Source organism: Athene noctua, chromosome 5 (assembly GCF_965140245.1).
Source record: "Athene noctua chromosome 5, bAthNoc1.hap1.1, whole genome shotgun sequence".
NCBI lineage: Eukaryota > Metazoa > Chordata > Aves > Strigiformes > Strigidae > Athene > Athene noctua.
In genome coordinates, this window is record NC_134041.1 from 50,070,195 (window position 1) to 50,087,838 (window position 17,644).

Sequence of the window (17,644 nt, forward strand, 5' to 3'; positions counted from 1 at the left end):
GTCACTTCTTGATTTAGTAAAAGATATTTGTATGATCCTATTTATGTTATCACAGCAGTATCTTATTTCTGTGTTGTGGTATAGATTTCTACTAGAACTCTGCCTGGTAATCTGCACTAGGATGGGAGTGGCACCACCAGTAAATCTCTGAAGCCCTGAGCACACTGCTTCGGCCATATGTCATGTCAGTACCAGCAGTGGGAAGAAAATTACTGTGTCAGAACCGTCATTGCTCCTTTGCTGCAGGTCTGCTTCTGGAAAACATTCCTTTAGGCTGCTGCTTCCCAGACCAGCTCACTATCACATAGGACTGGGAAACATCAGCCCCTTCCCATTTACTCTGTTGTGCAGACCTTTTGAATTGGTTTGCCTGCTTTTCTGTGAAGGAAGCAGCAGAAGGTCTTCTGTGAAAACAGAGTTCCCATTTTTTCCCCCTTTGAAAAGGGGATCATCTTCTTTCACAATCACATTTGTGCCCTGCCTGAGGACAATGTGAGTTCATAGACTATAGAAAGGCCTTACCTCTTCTTCAGGAACCTCGTAGACTTCTGTAGGACAGGGAGGAAAAATGTATATTCTTTGATTAGCAAAAAATGTCCTGCATATTACCAGGAAAACTGATCAGAATTTGAATCAATTGTACTTCTGCTTCTGGAAAAATAACTTGGAGAATCTGCTCAGAGCTTTGTTCTGATTCAAAAACCCTGGGGTAGCTACATCCCTGGTCTTCAGGAAAAGTCCTGGGAAGTCTGATTAAACAGTCACTGTATTAATGAACCTTGCCCCCAGCCCACAAGATTTTCTTTGTTGTTTTTCTTTTACTTCCCCCCTCAAAGAAAAAATGAATGCTTGTGTTTTTCAAACTGTCCCAGGTTTGCACAAGATGTGTTATCATACCTGTGGTAGCATTCAGCCTTGACTCTCAGGGAGGAAGAGATCAGGTGAATCATAAATACAAGCTGGCTTATTTGCATGGCCAGCATCCATCCCTGAGCTCTGTCCCATAAGGTGTATTTTAATTCACATACATTAAAATGCCAAAACCACCAGCATCCTTATCTATGTCATTCTGAGTGACAAGTGAATCATATTTAAACAAAGCTCATGTCAGGCTTCATCGCTTTTATTGCGCTGACAAAGTGTCCGAGTTCCCACCAGGGGGAGATGTTTTATTTTTTTTTAGTAACATAGGTCAGGAGCGGGTTGTTGCTCAACACTGATTTGCAGAAGGGCTATGATTGAAAAGGACATTTAAAAAGGTCTGAAAAGTAACTCATAAAATCTTAAGTAATTCAGAAAAAACTTATGTAGTTTACGACTTGAAAGCTAAACACATCGCTAATGAATATGCAAAGACTTTTAAAGAACTGTGTGATCAGTCTGTAAAGGTTACATTCCAAGCAATTAATGAGATAAGGATGCAAAACAACTCAGAGTTAGCACAGCTAGGGAAGATTAAGCAACTATATCTGCATTTATAAAAGCAAATATGATTTTTCTTATTTGCTTCTGCTTTTGTTTCTTTTTCCAAATAAATTGCTCTTTATAGAGCTTAAATGGGAACACTTATCACCGGACATGCAAAACATACGGAATTTCTTTAAGGTTGAATCTTGATGTGATTTTAAAGTACTGAATCTTGATTCCTACAGTGAAATGGGATTACTAACATACCAAGTCCTATAATTGTTTTTCCTGTATTGATACATTTGGACTCCTCAGCTAGAGCAAAAGACTAAAAATAAGTTAGTTTGGGGTAAATTATTTGTTCTAATTTTATTCAAGCTTGAAACAGATACACTATTCAAGCCAAGCAAAACAACCACTACAACACAGAAAAACCTAAAAGGGAACATATTTTTGTTTTTCTGAAGTATGTCATATGGTTTGTGTTGTGAATACATCAAGTGTAATTTAATATTCCTCAATCTTAGATTCCTTTATTTTAACAGTGATGCAAATCCACGTACCTTGCAAATCAGAAGGAAGAGATGGCTTTGGAGAGGTAGGGAGGACTGACTTTGTTGTCTTCATAAATCTGTTCACAGGAGCTAAAACCATATTTTATTCGTATATATCTGCACGTGTGTGTGTATATACACACATATACATACACATATGGATTAAAAAACTAATAGTGTAACAGTTATACAATAAGAATAAATATTAAGTAGGTCCAAGTCATAGCCTTTTTGTGTGACCTTGAACAAATCAACTGAAAGATCACATTTTGAAAGGGAAACATTATTCAGTGCTCATGCCTTGATGAATAGGTTTGATACTGTCAGTAATGTCACAGAGCAGACCTACCTACTCTTCTCTATTTAGTTTTCACCTTTGGACTGTAGTAGTAGTTTCACTCTCCAGCTAAATTTACTTCAGACAGTGAGGTAAAAATAAAGAATCAAAGTCTGTTTATCAATTGAAAATCTAAAAATGCTTGTTGTTCTCCTGAGGCACTTCAGCAAACAGAAAATTTTAATGCTCTGGCTCCTTAGGATGAGGAGGGAGATCACATACCATGAAAATCTTCCTGGTTCTACAAGGGCTGGACTTTGAAACAGCTGAGTGAGAGAAGCAGGAATTAAATATGGCTTCTGATAAAGTTAAAAATAATTTTCCTTGGCCTTGTCATGGGCCAAAGAAGCCAACTGTCTTTTTGCAGGCTGTATTCTCTTTAATAGCTGCACCTCCACTCTTTGAACCCTAGAAACAGACATTAATTTGATCCTTTTTTTTCCACTGTTGTTCCTAACAAGGCAATAATTATTAACTTAAATGACTAAAACTCACATCTTGTAGGTAGTGACATGCTGCTTTCTGTGGGTTCAATATAGTTATCGTCGTCATTGTCCACTGGCACAATGTAATTATCCTATGAGAAATGCAGGACAAAAATCTACCAGTTAAACCTCTATCATATCAACAAACTGTTGGGACTGAAGCCCTGGCAGCAGTTTACAATAGTTGCTGTTTCACAGTGACTGCTATTTCAGACATTTGTCATGCAACACAGATGGGATTCCCCAAGAATGAAAACCCTTTACCAAATTACTCCAGTTCTAGACTAGTGGCTAAAAGCCCTCCCTTCCCTTTGGTCCTGGGGTAGCCTTTGAGGTTGCTCTCTCCCCCCTGCCCACAGCTTGTTACAGATGAACAGAAACTAATCTGTAGTCTACAGAGCCTCCTTGATACTCAAAGTATGCAGGTATCCTCTAGGAATCAGCATGGTACTTGCAGGTCACTGCTTGTGGTACGTACCATACTAATAGTATTTGTACCATACTAAGAAAGCAACCAGGCTGTGGCATTGCTGTGCATTCTATCTTATGACTAGTGTGGGTTCATGAGTCATTTAAACTGTATATCTATAAACATTACCTCATCATCGCTACACTCCTTCGGCTTCAGTGGTACTTTTGGCTTTGCAGCAGGAGATGGCAACGGCAGGGATGGCACGGATGATTTCTTTGGTCTCGACATGGCTGGACTGGGTGTACTTGGCAGAGGTTTATTGATGGGAGGAAGCTGCTGGTGACTACCACGATTGTCTTTTAATATGGAAGAAAACAACAATTTTAGTAAAAATTAGACAGTAGCCTCTGAACTGTCTTCTATTACCTGTGCAAACAAGTCTTTACTGTGGCTGCAGCTCAGGTCAAAAGGCAGACCTGAGTGTATGCTGGTCCAGATGTTGAGAGTTGTGTGTAAACTTGTGTGTCCTATTTCATTGCTCAGGGTAGCAACCTAGACCTCTGTATCAGGCTGCAGAGGGTGCATAGACACTGACTGTTGTATGGACAACTGTTTAACTCAGTGAGGAAAAGGTGGTGTCTGGGTGGTATACTCCATTATTTAGTATGTCCTGTGCCAGTATGAACTTTGGTGATAGGAAGTGCAAAAGAACATACCTGACACATAAGAAAATCGACTGTTATACAGCACAAAAGGTGGGACTGAAGCACAAATTATGCCAAGTTCTCTGGGGTGTCATTTTAAAAATTCCTCTCTTTTTCAAAGAACATACAGGTGAAGTGCTAATAAATTTCTGTGAGTACACATGCAGCACTTTAGCACTTCGATGATTATTCTATAACCAGTCTTGTATCATACAAAAATGAAAGCAGGCATCATACCAATGTTTCTTTTCCCCATGGCTCAAATCTTCATCTAACTGAAGCTAAATTTAATTTACTTCAGGATGATCTGCACATGGTTGAAAAGAATCAAAACAGGAAGTAAAAACACCTTTATGCTGGACTGATGTAAATAAAATCTTGATCCTGTCCTGTGTTTCAGGATATTTATCCTCCTCAGTACCAAACTTGAAGGACAACATGGAGTGAATATTTGGGCTGCTTTGTCCTCCATTTCACTGCTTCTGCAATAATGATTTGATATGCAGAAAAGATTAAGAAGGGACCTGTCCAGCCTTACATACTTAATCTTCAATACAAATTTCTGCATTAAAATATGTGGATGAATCTGGAGCCAAGTTAGTGACATCTCCATACCCCTGTTTGAATTTTGAAGTTAGGTGTTTATCAAAGTCTCTAGGACACATTATATTAAAATTCTAGACATTGCTACCAGCAATACCAACCTGTTTCATGCTGTAATAACAAATCATACCCCTGAAAACTGAAGACCTGATTGCCAGAATTAAATGCAAACTCTTGAGGAAAGAACAGGTTAGTCCACTTAAGGCCACCTCTCTTCTGGTACTGATAAATAGGCAATTATCAAGCTGATATAGTCAACTATTCTATAACTACCTGCATATTCACCCCTAGAAATAGGGAATGCAGAGGGAATCTTCTTTTTCTCCTGCTCACTTGGAGGAGGCTCATAGCTGTCATCAGGATTCTCTTCACTGGGGACCACATACATCTCAGAGTCAGAGTGGTCATCCGGATTCTCATAATCACTGTCCTAGAAAGACAGAACTTCCAATTTCTCATCTCATAACATACAGCTTCATAGCACTGTATGACACAAATATCCTTGCAGGAGTACAATTAAATAAATTACAATAATGTATCCTTGAAAGGACATGTTACACTGCCTCTTAGTGCTCCATCTCTACACAAATAGGTACTCCTGCCTGCCTCCCCTTCTAATCCTCTGAGGAGCTTCCTGCTCCCTGTCTCCTTGCTATCACCAAGAGCTCACTCTTTGAATTATGGACCAACAGCTTGTTTCCCTTCACAGGATAGTTCCTTCCTCGTCCAGCTTGACTGTCCTGTCACTTCCTCTCCCTTTCCTATTAAAAAGGTACCCAGGATCTAACTCCAGAAGGAAACTAGTCACTTCAGGCTGATGGTTGTACTTGCTTCATTCTAATGGTCTCTAAAATCTTATCAGAAGTTTTTCATTTTCAGCAAGAAGTGGCTTTCAGTCTCCTCAGTCCTCCCACCCTCCCTCCCCTAAATGGAAGATCTTACTGGTTTCTGAAATTTTTGTTCAGTTTGAGAAGTCCCTCAAATCGATGCCACGCTCTTCTCCAAAAATCTTAGCATCCATAGCTACCACTGACAGTGCTTCTGACTGTACTTTTAAGCTGAATGTAAAAAAATTGAGATAGCTAAAAATCTGTGGCTCCTTGTAAATAATGCTGATATAACAAATAAAGTAACATTTTAACAGTACTAAGTTCAACTACAAGTGTTGATTCAAAAAATAAACTGTTGTTATTATTGCTTGTGCTAACTTGTTGCTACAGTAACCTCTTACTACCCTAAAATGTGTACTTACAAAATCATCTGACCATTGTTCCTCTTCATTGTCTGCATGTTCTAAACCAAACATTAGAGAGTTATTTAAGGAGATAGAATAGTGAACATAAATGTTTATCATAGATTGATTTTTCAAGCTATACTTACCATATTCAGTTAAAAAAGGAGTGATTAAAATTTCCTAAAAAGTTCAAAGCAACACATCTGGTTTGGACTAAATAGTTAAATGCCTGCTTGCTTGTTTTTAATAAATTGTTTCAGAGCTGTTGGAAAAGCATGAGAAAATGGCAATCTGCACATGGTCTGAAAAGCAGAGCATGCACTTTACCCCAGAATGTCCTGCTAATGCATTTCATTTTTAAGTAGGAATAACAATTTCTACATAATACAACTATCGCTGACCCCTGGGCCTTGCACTTTCTTGTTTTTCAGTTAAAGCTCCAAGACATCACACTAATTACAAGTGTTTACATTAAACATGGAACAATTATCTGATAACTTCCAAACCCTGTCGTCTTTGCTTCAGTTTTCATATCATTGTTTCCTTAACAAGATAGCCGTTAACTTGTAAAAACGATCATGAACTATTTTGTGGGCAGTGCTGTGTGATAAGTAAGTATAGTTCTACCTCTAAGATAATTCATAATATCATCATTGTCACGCCAATTCTTCAGTATTAAGATTCTGAATCTGTGATGATCCATTTGTTCAATTATTTCCCTATTTACTCTCACATCATAATTTCTGGCAGAGACAGACTGGATGTGAATTCTCCATTTTTAGAGCAGCCTACGTGCTGAACCCTGATAAATATGGATTTCAAGAGTAGCTACTTGCTACTTCATTCTTCATACTAGGATAACTTGTCATGTTTTACATGACTCTCATTTCAGAGATGTGAGCTACCTTCAGAGTTGTTGATAACAGTACACTATTTTCTCATTAAAAACAAATTATGAAGAAATGTATAGCTGAAATATCGTTAGGCATATCAAAAATACAGACATGTAGTTAAAGTTTACATTAATACAGCCTTACCTGAAGCATAATCCCTTTGTGGTAGACTTGGTGGAGGTTTTTTTTTTAGCCTGTAAACAATAATTATTACATTTATGATCTAATAAAGTAACATCCACTAGAAAGGAGCATGTGCCAGACACATAAAAAAAGCTGGTAACAAAAGATACCTGCAGCTGAAGAAATACAGATTACCATTAAAGATGCTTAGCAAATAGCTGTAGGAAAAGGCTTTGAAATGCTAGAAACAGATAAGAAATTAGAATCTACTCTGAGATTTTTTTTTTTTCTAAGAATATATTTTGAAAGAACAGCTTCTTTGCCCAGCCACCCTCCTCTTCACTTCCAATGCAGAAACAGATAACAGGGGTCAGAGATAAATGCATGTCTATCTGAAGATGAAAATCTGTTCAGGTTCACAGAGGCTCTGCTAAGACTATGGCATAAGAAAGTGGTGCAGCACTCTCCAGTCCCATTTTTAGAGCTATCATTTTGCATGTACTTTATTTTCTGATAAATGTTTAAATGTATACCAGGTCTCTCAGGGCCAGATTCTGTTTCCACTTACCATTATTTTATGGTGTTATGGCTCTTTTTTGGTAAATACTGTTGTAAAGGCATTTGTAATGCCAAGTGAATCAAAAGATAATTTGTAGAAATACTAAAAGAATCCTTGTGGCTATACATATATATGTATGTGCATATGTATATATATATATTTAGCAAACAGGAGTATACAATATATGTAATTTATGTGTATACACATACATATGTCTACTCCTGCTCATATGTATATATGTGTATATATGTATACTCCTGCTTGCTAAATTGCAACTGTCCAGAGAAGACACTGATTTACAGTGAGTTGATGTATCAAGTATTTCACTACCGTGTAAAAAAAAGAATAATTTGGGTTTAAAGTCAAAACAAATGGTGCATGTGTGACAGAGGCCATACTGATGCATTTGAAAAGAAAAAAAAAAAAACAACTTTGCTTTTTGTAGTCATACAAAACATTAACACAATTTACATTAAAATGGCTCTTCAAAGTGGCTTTTGAACATTGTCTGACAGTTTCCTTGTAGCACTGATGAGACCTCCCATGGACCTGAACCTTTGTCCACTGAATTGATTCACTCCTTCTTCAATCAGGTCCTAACAAACACATTTGCAGGAATAAGCAACTTATTTAAAAAAAAAAAAAAAAAAATTGTCCACAAAGAATTTAAAGTCTTTTCTTGTGATCTCTGAGCAACAGTGATGTCTACAAATATTGCTTTACTACAAGAACTTGACACTCAGTATTTAGGTCCTGAGCATGCTGCTTAGGTGTTATTGTTCAGGTACCAATGTAACTCGGGGTGGTGGCATGCTGGCACTAACAACACATCAATCTACAGACTTTTCCCATCTGTTTTGAGAAATGCTTTGGCTACTTTTGAGTCGAATTCATGAAATTCTGTTGTTCAGATAGTCACCAAAAAAAAAAAAAAAAAAAAAAATGCACACGCATGAATAAATAGTGCAGGCATTGCTAAAACTCAAAAAACTCACCCCCAGAAAACCAAACCAAAAGACAATCAAATCTAGGCACATGTTTTTTGAAGTGTTTACCTGCTTTGTTCATTAGTAACAACACTAATGATGGATATCTGCCTCTGAGTCTTCAGCTTCCTGGAGCATAATATAACAGTGTACTAACAGTAAATTAAAAAGCATTCTCAACACCCCTGCTGTTGTCTTTTGTCCAGGTTAGCACAGGCATGTTAGAAGAAAAACCCAGGGCCACTGCCAGGGCAGATATCAGGTCTTAGGAAGGGTAGACCAAAACCTATTAATGTACTTTGCAACATGTCTATCCTGAGATGATGAATGACAGTGGATACTTGGAAAATAGTGGAACTGAGGCAATAGGAGGAGGCTGGCTGGGTCACAGTGTAAAGTATGTGGCTTAAGCCACATGATGTTCCCAAACTGCTCAGCAGAAGACTGCAACACTTTGTCCCAAGCCCTGTAAATCCTGGCAGTGGCCCGGGTGGAAAATGTAAATATGTTACAATGAAAGCATATGAAGCACAGAACAGAGGTCTGTGTCTAAGCAGCCTATCATGCCATTGTGCAGCTTTGAAATAGCATACCGATCCCAAGTATCTTTCCCAGTTTTGCAAATTAAGGCCACTTGTTCATTTTGGAACCTGAATATCAATAGAAGAAAAGAAAAATGTTTCTGTCAGAGCTGAACCAGTTCACGGCCACATCTACATTTGCTAGAATCTCTTCAAATATGTTATTCATTCTAAAATTCAAATTCACTTAAAATAATTCTCACTGTACTGATATGATTTACTGAGTGCCAGAACTGAAATCCAGGCTCTTTTGAAGTCAACTGGAGCTTTGCGTTGCAAGAGCCCGAACTTTACTCAATGTGCAAACCATGATGCAAAGCTCAAAAGACATAACCCCTATGCAAAGAAACAGTTACCTAGCTATTTCTGATTCCAATGTAATAATCCACATAGATGCTTAGAGTGACAACTGACTGTCCTGTTCTCCTGAAGCTATTGAGAAAGGACTGAAAGAATGGAATGCCATCCAACTGAGCATACATACTTAAGTGGAAGACAGAATGATTTCCTACGTATCTGTTAACATTTATGTAAAATTATAGCAAGTGAAATTTTCAAGTAAAATATTCTAGTGCCACTCTACTCTGGACTTAAGTTACAGTTGGTAAAGTATCTCTTTATTAGCTGTGATAGAACACAAATAATTCAGATTTCCATTTACTTTAATGAGACTAGTATTTTTCTAAAATTTAACAGAAAATAAGTAATTTTCTGGAGATTTTGAAATATCCCTGAGAAATTTCAGTTCTAAAGGACTCAAAACCCAGGAACATTTTTGAGAATATGTTTACAGGTTTTAAAAGCAACATAACATATCTTACCATACACATTTTAACTTCAACAGATAACCAGATGGCATTTGAGACATTTCATGTAATGGGGTCTAGATGCTGCTTATACACAAACAGAATGTGCTGTACAGAAATTCACAACAATTTAAGAGAATAAACTATTTCATTTAAAAAAAAAAAAAACATATTCTGAGATTTTCCCCCCTATAGCATGCTGAGGTTAACCCAACAAAACATTTAGGCATGTGCTTAGCTCTTCTCAGTAATAAGTCCTGTAGGAACTGCAAATATTAAATCACATACTTCAAGTTCATGGCACATTTTTGTGTTTTGCTGCACTAAATGAAGAATTTTAAAGTAAACTGCAGTAGAGGTCTGAATTTTCTGTTCTAGCAACATTTGTTTTTACAAGCTACACCCAAAAGTAACCAAACATATGTAGTAGTAGCCCTTCACATGTAGCACTTAATTCTTCCGCATTTCCTTACTAGTGTTTCTGCTCACTCCCTCAGCATTTAAGATGTGCCTAAAACCTCTTTGTTTTCAAGAGTCTTTACTTTTTCTGTTGTTAACTCTGTACAAAGTCCACACTCATCTTAGGAACAATTTTAACTTAATAGGTTTTACAAAAATTATATTGAAAATTTTACTGAGTTGAGTATAGTAGTATTAGTGCACTAGATCATCACACTTGTTATTAGAAGATAAATTAATCAAACTTTGCCAAAAATTTTTTCAGAGTTCCAAACAGGTGTAATCCAGCTGAAAGATAAAGTTTTCCTGAGCTGTATTCTCATGACCTAGTGCAATAGTATGTTATAGCTTTGGAAGTATCTGACAACTGTACAAAGTAAAATTGGTCTGAAACCTAAAAAACCCTGTTATTACTACTCTTTTGCACATTTTCTTTACAATGTGTTGTGCCTGTGAAATGGCATATAGCTGTGATTTATTTATCATCACTTTGATGAAATATTGTCATTTTAATAAAAATCCTGGCACTCAAAACATTCTATTCAGCTACACATTGAAAAATCATCTTTCTTCAGAATAGAGTTAAAAGTAGGTATTATACTTTTCCCTGGTTTCTTTTTCTAAGTGTTGTACAGCTTTATTTTAGTACTTTTTCTCTCACCATTTGGTCCATAAAATACCACTTTTCCCTTGCCAAGGGTTTGATCATGGTTGTCTTCTAGTTGCAGCTATGCAGGTTGAAGAGACATTTAGTGACACAACTACATTTTTCTGCCTAAGTTATAAATGAACCACATAAATATAGAAAAATGGACCAGACAAATCTGAAGTAAAAATTTACCCACTAAAAAGCTGGGTAAAGTGGATGAGATTACGATGTATCTTCTTTCCATTTTTCAGGTCACATGGAAAATGTGATTTCAAGAAATGGACATATTTAGATTGTGTGCAGTTAGACGAATAACTACAAGTGCATGATTTCTGATGGCTTTGCAAAGGAAGTTTTGATAGGATGTGATATTGCAACATGGTGAGTAACTTGAACTTCTAGTTTCTTATTCAACATGGTAGGTCAGCATGTATCAAAACTTTAGGGTAAAGTCCTGACTTTGCTGTATGTGCAGTGACTTTTAGCATTGACTTTGATGGAGCTAGGATTCCAGTGAACAGAGCCTACAGGGTTAAAGCTTATAATCTACAGAAGAGTGCTATGTCCTTACAGTGTGTTTCAAGCACAGGCAACCATCCTGAAGTGTGAAACCTACGATTTCTTTCTTACAATCCCTGTCCTGTATTACCAAGATGTAAATATGAAAAAAATGCCCTCAGCTTTATACAAATTTGGCTACACCTATTGTTTCTACACCTGAGTACATAATCCTCTTTGACATCATGATCTGCACAACAGCTGGGACTCCCATATTGCAAACAGTTTTTCATGTTATTAAGGGCAAGCAGGTAAATGCTATCCTGCAGTGGGCAATACTTCTACTGTCACAATATTTTGAGACAGGATAGGGAATAAGCAACAGGAACTTTTAAGCAATGACGAAACAATCTGTTGTTTTCTTTCCTGTTACTATCACTGTTCAGACTGCTTTCTGCTGACCTTTAAGACACACATGGATGGTAGATGTATTCCTCCCCACCTACAACCCACAGATGAACCAGATTGGAAAGCAAGACCCTTGATGAAAGAACTTTGCTTACTTTTCTGCATAATCAAGAGTCAATTCAGATTTTAGAAGTGTCCTAGCAAATACTGGTAATAAGTAAAATGTATTTCATAAGTATTTGATCATCCTTTCCATTTCAGTAGCAGAAGCTTACAGTATACATATGACAACTTTAGGCTTGGGATAAACAGGTATATTATTTGACTTCTCTAAAATTATTTCTAACAGGTTTGAATTTTAGTCATAATGCTAGTTTTTCCAGCATACAGACAAATTCCAAATCTGTGCTACATAAAACTGATTTTTTATAAAATTTTTCCTGCTTCAGCCATACTTGGATCCTTGACATTTAATACAATAATCCTGTAACTGAAATAAAGGAAGTGATCAACTGGATAATCACATTTTTTAGGAAAAAACATCTAAAAAAAAAAAAATCAAACAAAAAGTCCCCAAAGGGCACATTCAGAGGAATACAGCCCGTTCTAGTTCTGCAAAGTTTGGCATGTCTTGTACATATCCTTATCAGTGTTGTCAACACATGCTTTTATTGCAAGTCTCATATGCTGGGTTCAAGATTTTGTTTCTGAAGTTGTGCAAAATGTGAGAATCTTTATTTTTTTAAAAAAAAGAAGAGTAAAATTCTGATCTTCATAGTTGTAGAAGAGATTAATATGACTCAGATGAACCATAGACTTTCTGATATTTCTATTACTTGTACTTTTTTTTACATATCAGTTTGTATTCCTGTAGCTGGGGGAGGTGAAATGTGAGCTTTGTGCTGCAGTCATACATTAAGAGAGTTCTTATGAGCCTGCTCTTTTTTTTTTTTTTTTTTTTGTAAATCTTGACAGAATCAAAGAATTGCAGTGTTATAGCAGCAATCTTGTATCTGACATTTAATGATGGCGCCTTTGACCTTCCCAGCTTTGGCTACGTTTAGTTCTTGTTATTTTTCCCTTGTCTGTCTTTCCTCTCTTACTCACAGTGAAGGACACACAGTCAGAGCAATACTGGTTAACAGCAGAATCCATGTCCAGGCAACCATGGGATACAATTTGTTGCCTTGAATTATAAACTTGAGATGCTTCTATTGTTTCTGCCATCTGCTTTCCTGTCTGAGGCATTTGAACTGGACCCACTGCAACATTATTAACATTAACTACACTTAAACTACTACTGTGAAGTAGGAAGTCACCCTTTATTAAAAAGCAACAACTAAAAAACCCAGTCCCCCTCACCCCCCAAAACAAACCCACCAAAAGCCTTGACAGCCTAGAAGCTCTTCCCTGTGAGCAGGTCCCAGGTGAAACAGTTTTTTCAGACTGATCTCTGAACACAGCGGTCTATTTACATATACACTGTGTTAAAAACAAAAACATGCTTAGATTAAATTAAATGTCCAAGCAGTTGAAAGAGTATCCTTTTAAGGGAAAGTTTGCTTTTGCACTTGCATGAAAATAACAAGTACATATACCACATGACTGATCTACTGCAAATTGCCGCAGTGCTAGAGTGAAAGAGGATGAGTAAAGGAAAAAAAGTGATCTCAAGAATCTGTCTGATATATCAGGTGATACCAATAGAGCCTGCTCAAGGTTTGTGGACAGAAACACAGCTGTGATAAAAAGGCCACAAAAGAGGGCCTTCAGCCTAAGGTTACACCTCTTGCCTGGGCAATGGGAGAGCCAGGTGGTCGCTGCTGCTCCTAGAAGTGTATCCCCCTCCTCTGCCAGGGACAGCGGCTGCCCCCCGCAGCACCAGCCCTGCCATGGCTGGCAGCAGGGGCGACAGCTGAGCCAGCCCGGCTTTCCAGAGCTCTCGCAGAGCCAAACCAGGCAGAGCCCTACTGCTTCTCCCACCAGCCTACTGATCGCTTTGTATATACCAAGAATTAGCTCTGCTAAAATCTTACTTTTTCTCTTCCTTGAACTGAGCCATCATGGTCACTCTTTAGGAACAATTGTAAACAATGTTTGCATGTGCATTTTATGCATGAGAGCTGTATTTCTAGAATTTAATAATGTCGTCCTGGAAACACTGCAGATACTGTGTACTAATTAACTTCTAAAAGTACTTAGTACTTTTGTCGTCAATGGCCCATGTAAAGAAAGACATCTGAATGAGAAAATCGCATCCAAATAAAGTTCAATGCAAATGAGCTATTGCATTAAGAATGAGAGAAAGTGTGCTAAATAGCTAATTGGTTTAAATAGATGTTTGACTGGAAATAGTGAATAGTGTATTCATTTGACAAGGATGCAGAATTACTGGAACTTCTTTCTATGTATAAATACCCATGAATATTTTATGATACTCATATGCACATGACATCAATATGCATGTGTTTAGTGCTTCTTACTGGAATAAGGATGTTCGGTAATGGTGGGTTTTGTTTTATGGGACTGAAACACAGGAGGAATTAGCATTTTTATGGGAATTCTGACTATGATGTTTGACCAGTTGGTTCAAGGTGGAGCTCAAATTAAACCTTAATTGCAGCAGGTAGCCTAAACAGTGGCCTGAGAAGAAAGGCACACACCCAAAAAACAATCAATGATAATTCTCAAAAGAAAAATGCATTTACCCAAATACTGTTTTTCAGGGCTTACAAACACAACCTCCTGTTGGAGGGCAGTTCTGCAACTGCTTTGTGATACTTTTAATATTAACGACAATTCTGCATGTCACGGTCTGAACTCAAGCTCTTTACATATGCTGAAGTACATCCCTCTAGAACAACATGGTCCTATCACTGAAGTACTATACACTATGTTAGCAATCTGAACTACCCCAAATTGATAAAATTAGGACTGGCATTTCAAACTTACTTTTTGAACTTGTTTATTATCCCACTTTCATTTTTCTTGATGTCATGCACCATCTTTTGAAGCTTCCTGTAAGATATTAAAGAAAGTCAGCACTAAAATTACCCTGTGCTTGAACACTTATTTATATAAATTAAGAAAAATACAGGAAATGCATTTCCAGTAATATTTCACACATCAAAAATGCTTAATACATGTCCAATAAGTAGTTTAGTTGGTAAATCATTTGCATATGAAGTCTTCATCCCTATTTAGTGGAGTTCTTTGGCATGATTTGTGTTATCCTTCTCCTTAATAAAGTTAATTGCAATTTAAACAATTGATTTGAGTAAGTACATCAGGAAAGAACACAATTGCCTAAATTAATAGTTTAGAATATTTCAATGTTAACATTTTGTTAAGAACTTACTTTACAACACTTCACGTCTATAATGGGAACGCCCTCTGATTTCTAACCTTACACAAGTCATTTTATCAGTGGACTGTTTACCTCATTCCCATAGTGTTTGCAGTTATAATAGAATGGGGAGAATGATACATTTCCAGGCTGAGACCATCTGAGAAATTACTGCAGTATCTGTGACTCTGAGCTGTAAAAACTTGTTGTCTCAGGACCCCAGTTACACGGACTGATATCTGGAATCACAGATTGTTTTTATTCATCAGCTGTACTGACCTCATTAAGATTTTACTTGTAATCAAGACAATTTAAATGGAATATCTCATTTTTCACTCAGCAAGTATCATTTAGAATCCCACTTCCCTTCTCGTTTAAAAAACCACACTACTAAAATCAGCTCAATGTCAGGAACACAGATACCGCTTTCTGCAAAAGACTGATCTTACAGTGAAACCTGTTGGAAGTCTGGTCATACTAGAAAGTTCTATAGCGAAAGGGCTCAAACCAATGAATTTATGATTAAGACTAAAGTGTGATACATGAAGTTTTGCTTGTGTTTTGTTTACCAAGAACTCAACTGTTTTCCCTAGGCTTCTGTCTGTTTAGACAGAAGTAAAACGCTCCCTATATAACTCATCGATAGCAGACTCAAAGCCTTCAGTGGGCACTTGGGCAAACTAAGATAAGGGGGACTCGAACAAAAGGACACAGAGATACCATCTAGGGAGGATGGTCTCACCGATTTAGGAAGAAGACCTCCAGACTTTACTTCACAGTGCATGCTCCAGAAAGAGCAGACACCATGAAGAAGACCACGTACTTCTTCCCTTGACCACCAAAGACCCTCACTCTAATTTTACTACGCATGCTCGGACTATGTAAATGAATTTCAGGAACTCATTATCATAAGACATCCCAGGAAATCTAATGGATAGGTATGATTTGTATGTAAACTGAATTCCCTTGCTAGTTCTGGGGAGCCCTTACGGTGGAGAATCCCCAGGGTGACCCCAGCACTGCTAGTAAGTAATAACTGCCTAACAGTTATATTGGATTCTGACTGTTGAGTTAATTTATTCATTTCAATAGAATGCATATATATTTTTTATTTCTGCACACAGTTCTTCCTGTTCACCTAAACTAAATATCTTTTAGACCTGAGCACAAGCAATAAAGGAAAGCAATGTTCGGGTGTTGGGTTTGTTTTTTGTTTTGTTTTTTTTTTATAAAGGACTTTAAAATAGAGAACACATAATAAAGAATGGAAGGCAAAACTTTTTTGTCTTGCCTACCTCATCTCTGATGCACTATCAGGCTACCAAAATACTCTCGGAAGCTTTGCTTATGAAGAGAAGTACAAATATCAAAGTATTATTTCTGTAATTTAAAGCTTTCTTTAAACTTGAAACATTATTCAAAAGGTTGGGTAACACATAGAGCTTCACTAAAAAGAAACTATCTTCCAGCTTCATCATTAGTAATTACAGCTGTTCCTTAAAAATTAAAATAACTTTTTCAAAGAAAACTGGAATTAGATGAAAATTATCTAAATAAAAATCAGGAAATAACTGCACTAACATTATGTGATTATTTTCCTGAAGTCTGTGGTTCAGGCTGAGCACACATACAGTCCACTCAAGGCATCAGGTAGTAGTTGTATCAGGCTCATGCTGAAAGGGACCTTCCCTCCTCTGCTACTGATTTTAGAGCAGTTGTGATAGTTACAGACAATTAATCCCACTTTGAGACTTGTTTAAAAAGAACAGTAAAGTAACTGAGTACTTGTAAGTTTTTGGAATCCTGAAATAAATAACAAAGTTCAATTTTTGTCTTAATATTAACAGAACAGAAAAATCTGATCCTTTCATTATGGCAGCTGGAATTCAAGGCTATTCCACATTTTCAGCAGCCCTGAAATAAAACAACATGGAATATCCTGCTCTGACAGACTAAGTCATGGGTCTGATACTTAAAGAGCCTTTCTAGAGCCTAAATCTTTTCCCAATTTTACTTAAAAAACAATTCAACCTATTCTTTTTAGGTTTTCAACTCAGAGAACAAAAATGGTAACAACTGACAAATAACTTACAAGCATGTCTTTAGCTTCTGCTCAAAACTAATACTATTAATTTACAGCAAAAGGATATAGTGTTACCTGCTGATACAAAAAAAATACTCATAGGTGTGAGAAACGGATGCACAGCAAAATGTTTTGAGATTTCCTGCAACAATGCACTACATCTGTAAGAATAGCTTGGACTGTTATCTAAACTAACCAGATACATTAAATCTGCAAATCTGGGGTGAAGATCTCAGAAGAACTTCTGCTTTTCTGTGGGGTTTGATTTGGTTGATTCCCCCCCCCCCCCCTCCCCCAATAGATTCAACTTCTGGTTATGCTTGAAACATCACAAATAGCCATCTTCTGCAGTTTACTGTTTCTGTCTTGTGACCCAGCTGGCACCTGGGTTTATAAATGAAAATTAATGAGGAATGAAAAGATTTAGAGGAGATTTAAATGGTTTGTTTCTAGATGGGGGAGAATGGTTGTCTGCAAGTGTTTGTGTCCTTTTCAAAAAGGCTTACAGCCTTTGATT

At 37.0% G+C, this 17,644-nt stretch overlaps 1 protein-coding gene across 3 annotated transcripts in view; it reads right to left on the minus strand.

Moving 5' to 3' along the window:
* The window catches only part of BLNK (B cell linker), a 106,665-nt gene that overhangs the window by 16,811 nt on the left and 72,210 nt on the right, over positions 1 to 17,644 (minus strand). For all 3 annotated transcript variants that reach the window (XM_074908396.1, XM_074908397.1, XM_074908398.1), the window contains 8 exons: positions 14,651 to 14,716; positions 6,774 to 6,823; positions 5,755 to 5,795; positions 4,776 to 4,932; positions 3,382 to 3,551; positions 2,794 to 2,875; positions 1,971 to 2,051; positions 523 to 548 (listed from right to left, as the gene is read on the minus strand). In XM_074908396.1, coding sequence (XP_074764497.1) covers positions 523 to 548; positions 1,971 to 2,051; positions 2,794 to 2,875; positions 3,382 to 3,551; positions 4,776 to 4,932; positions 5,755 to 5,795; positions 6,774 to 6,823; positions 14,651 to 14,716 — 673 coding nt within the window. The remainder of the gene's footprint in view (positions 1 to 522; positions 549 to 1,970; positions 2,052 to 2,793; positions 2,876 to 3,381; positions 3,552 to 4,775; positions 4,933 to 5,754; positions 5,796 to 6,773; positions 6,824 to 14,650; positions 14,717 to 17,644) is intronic.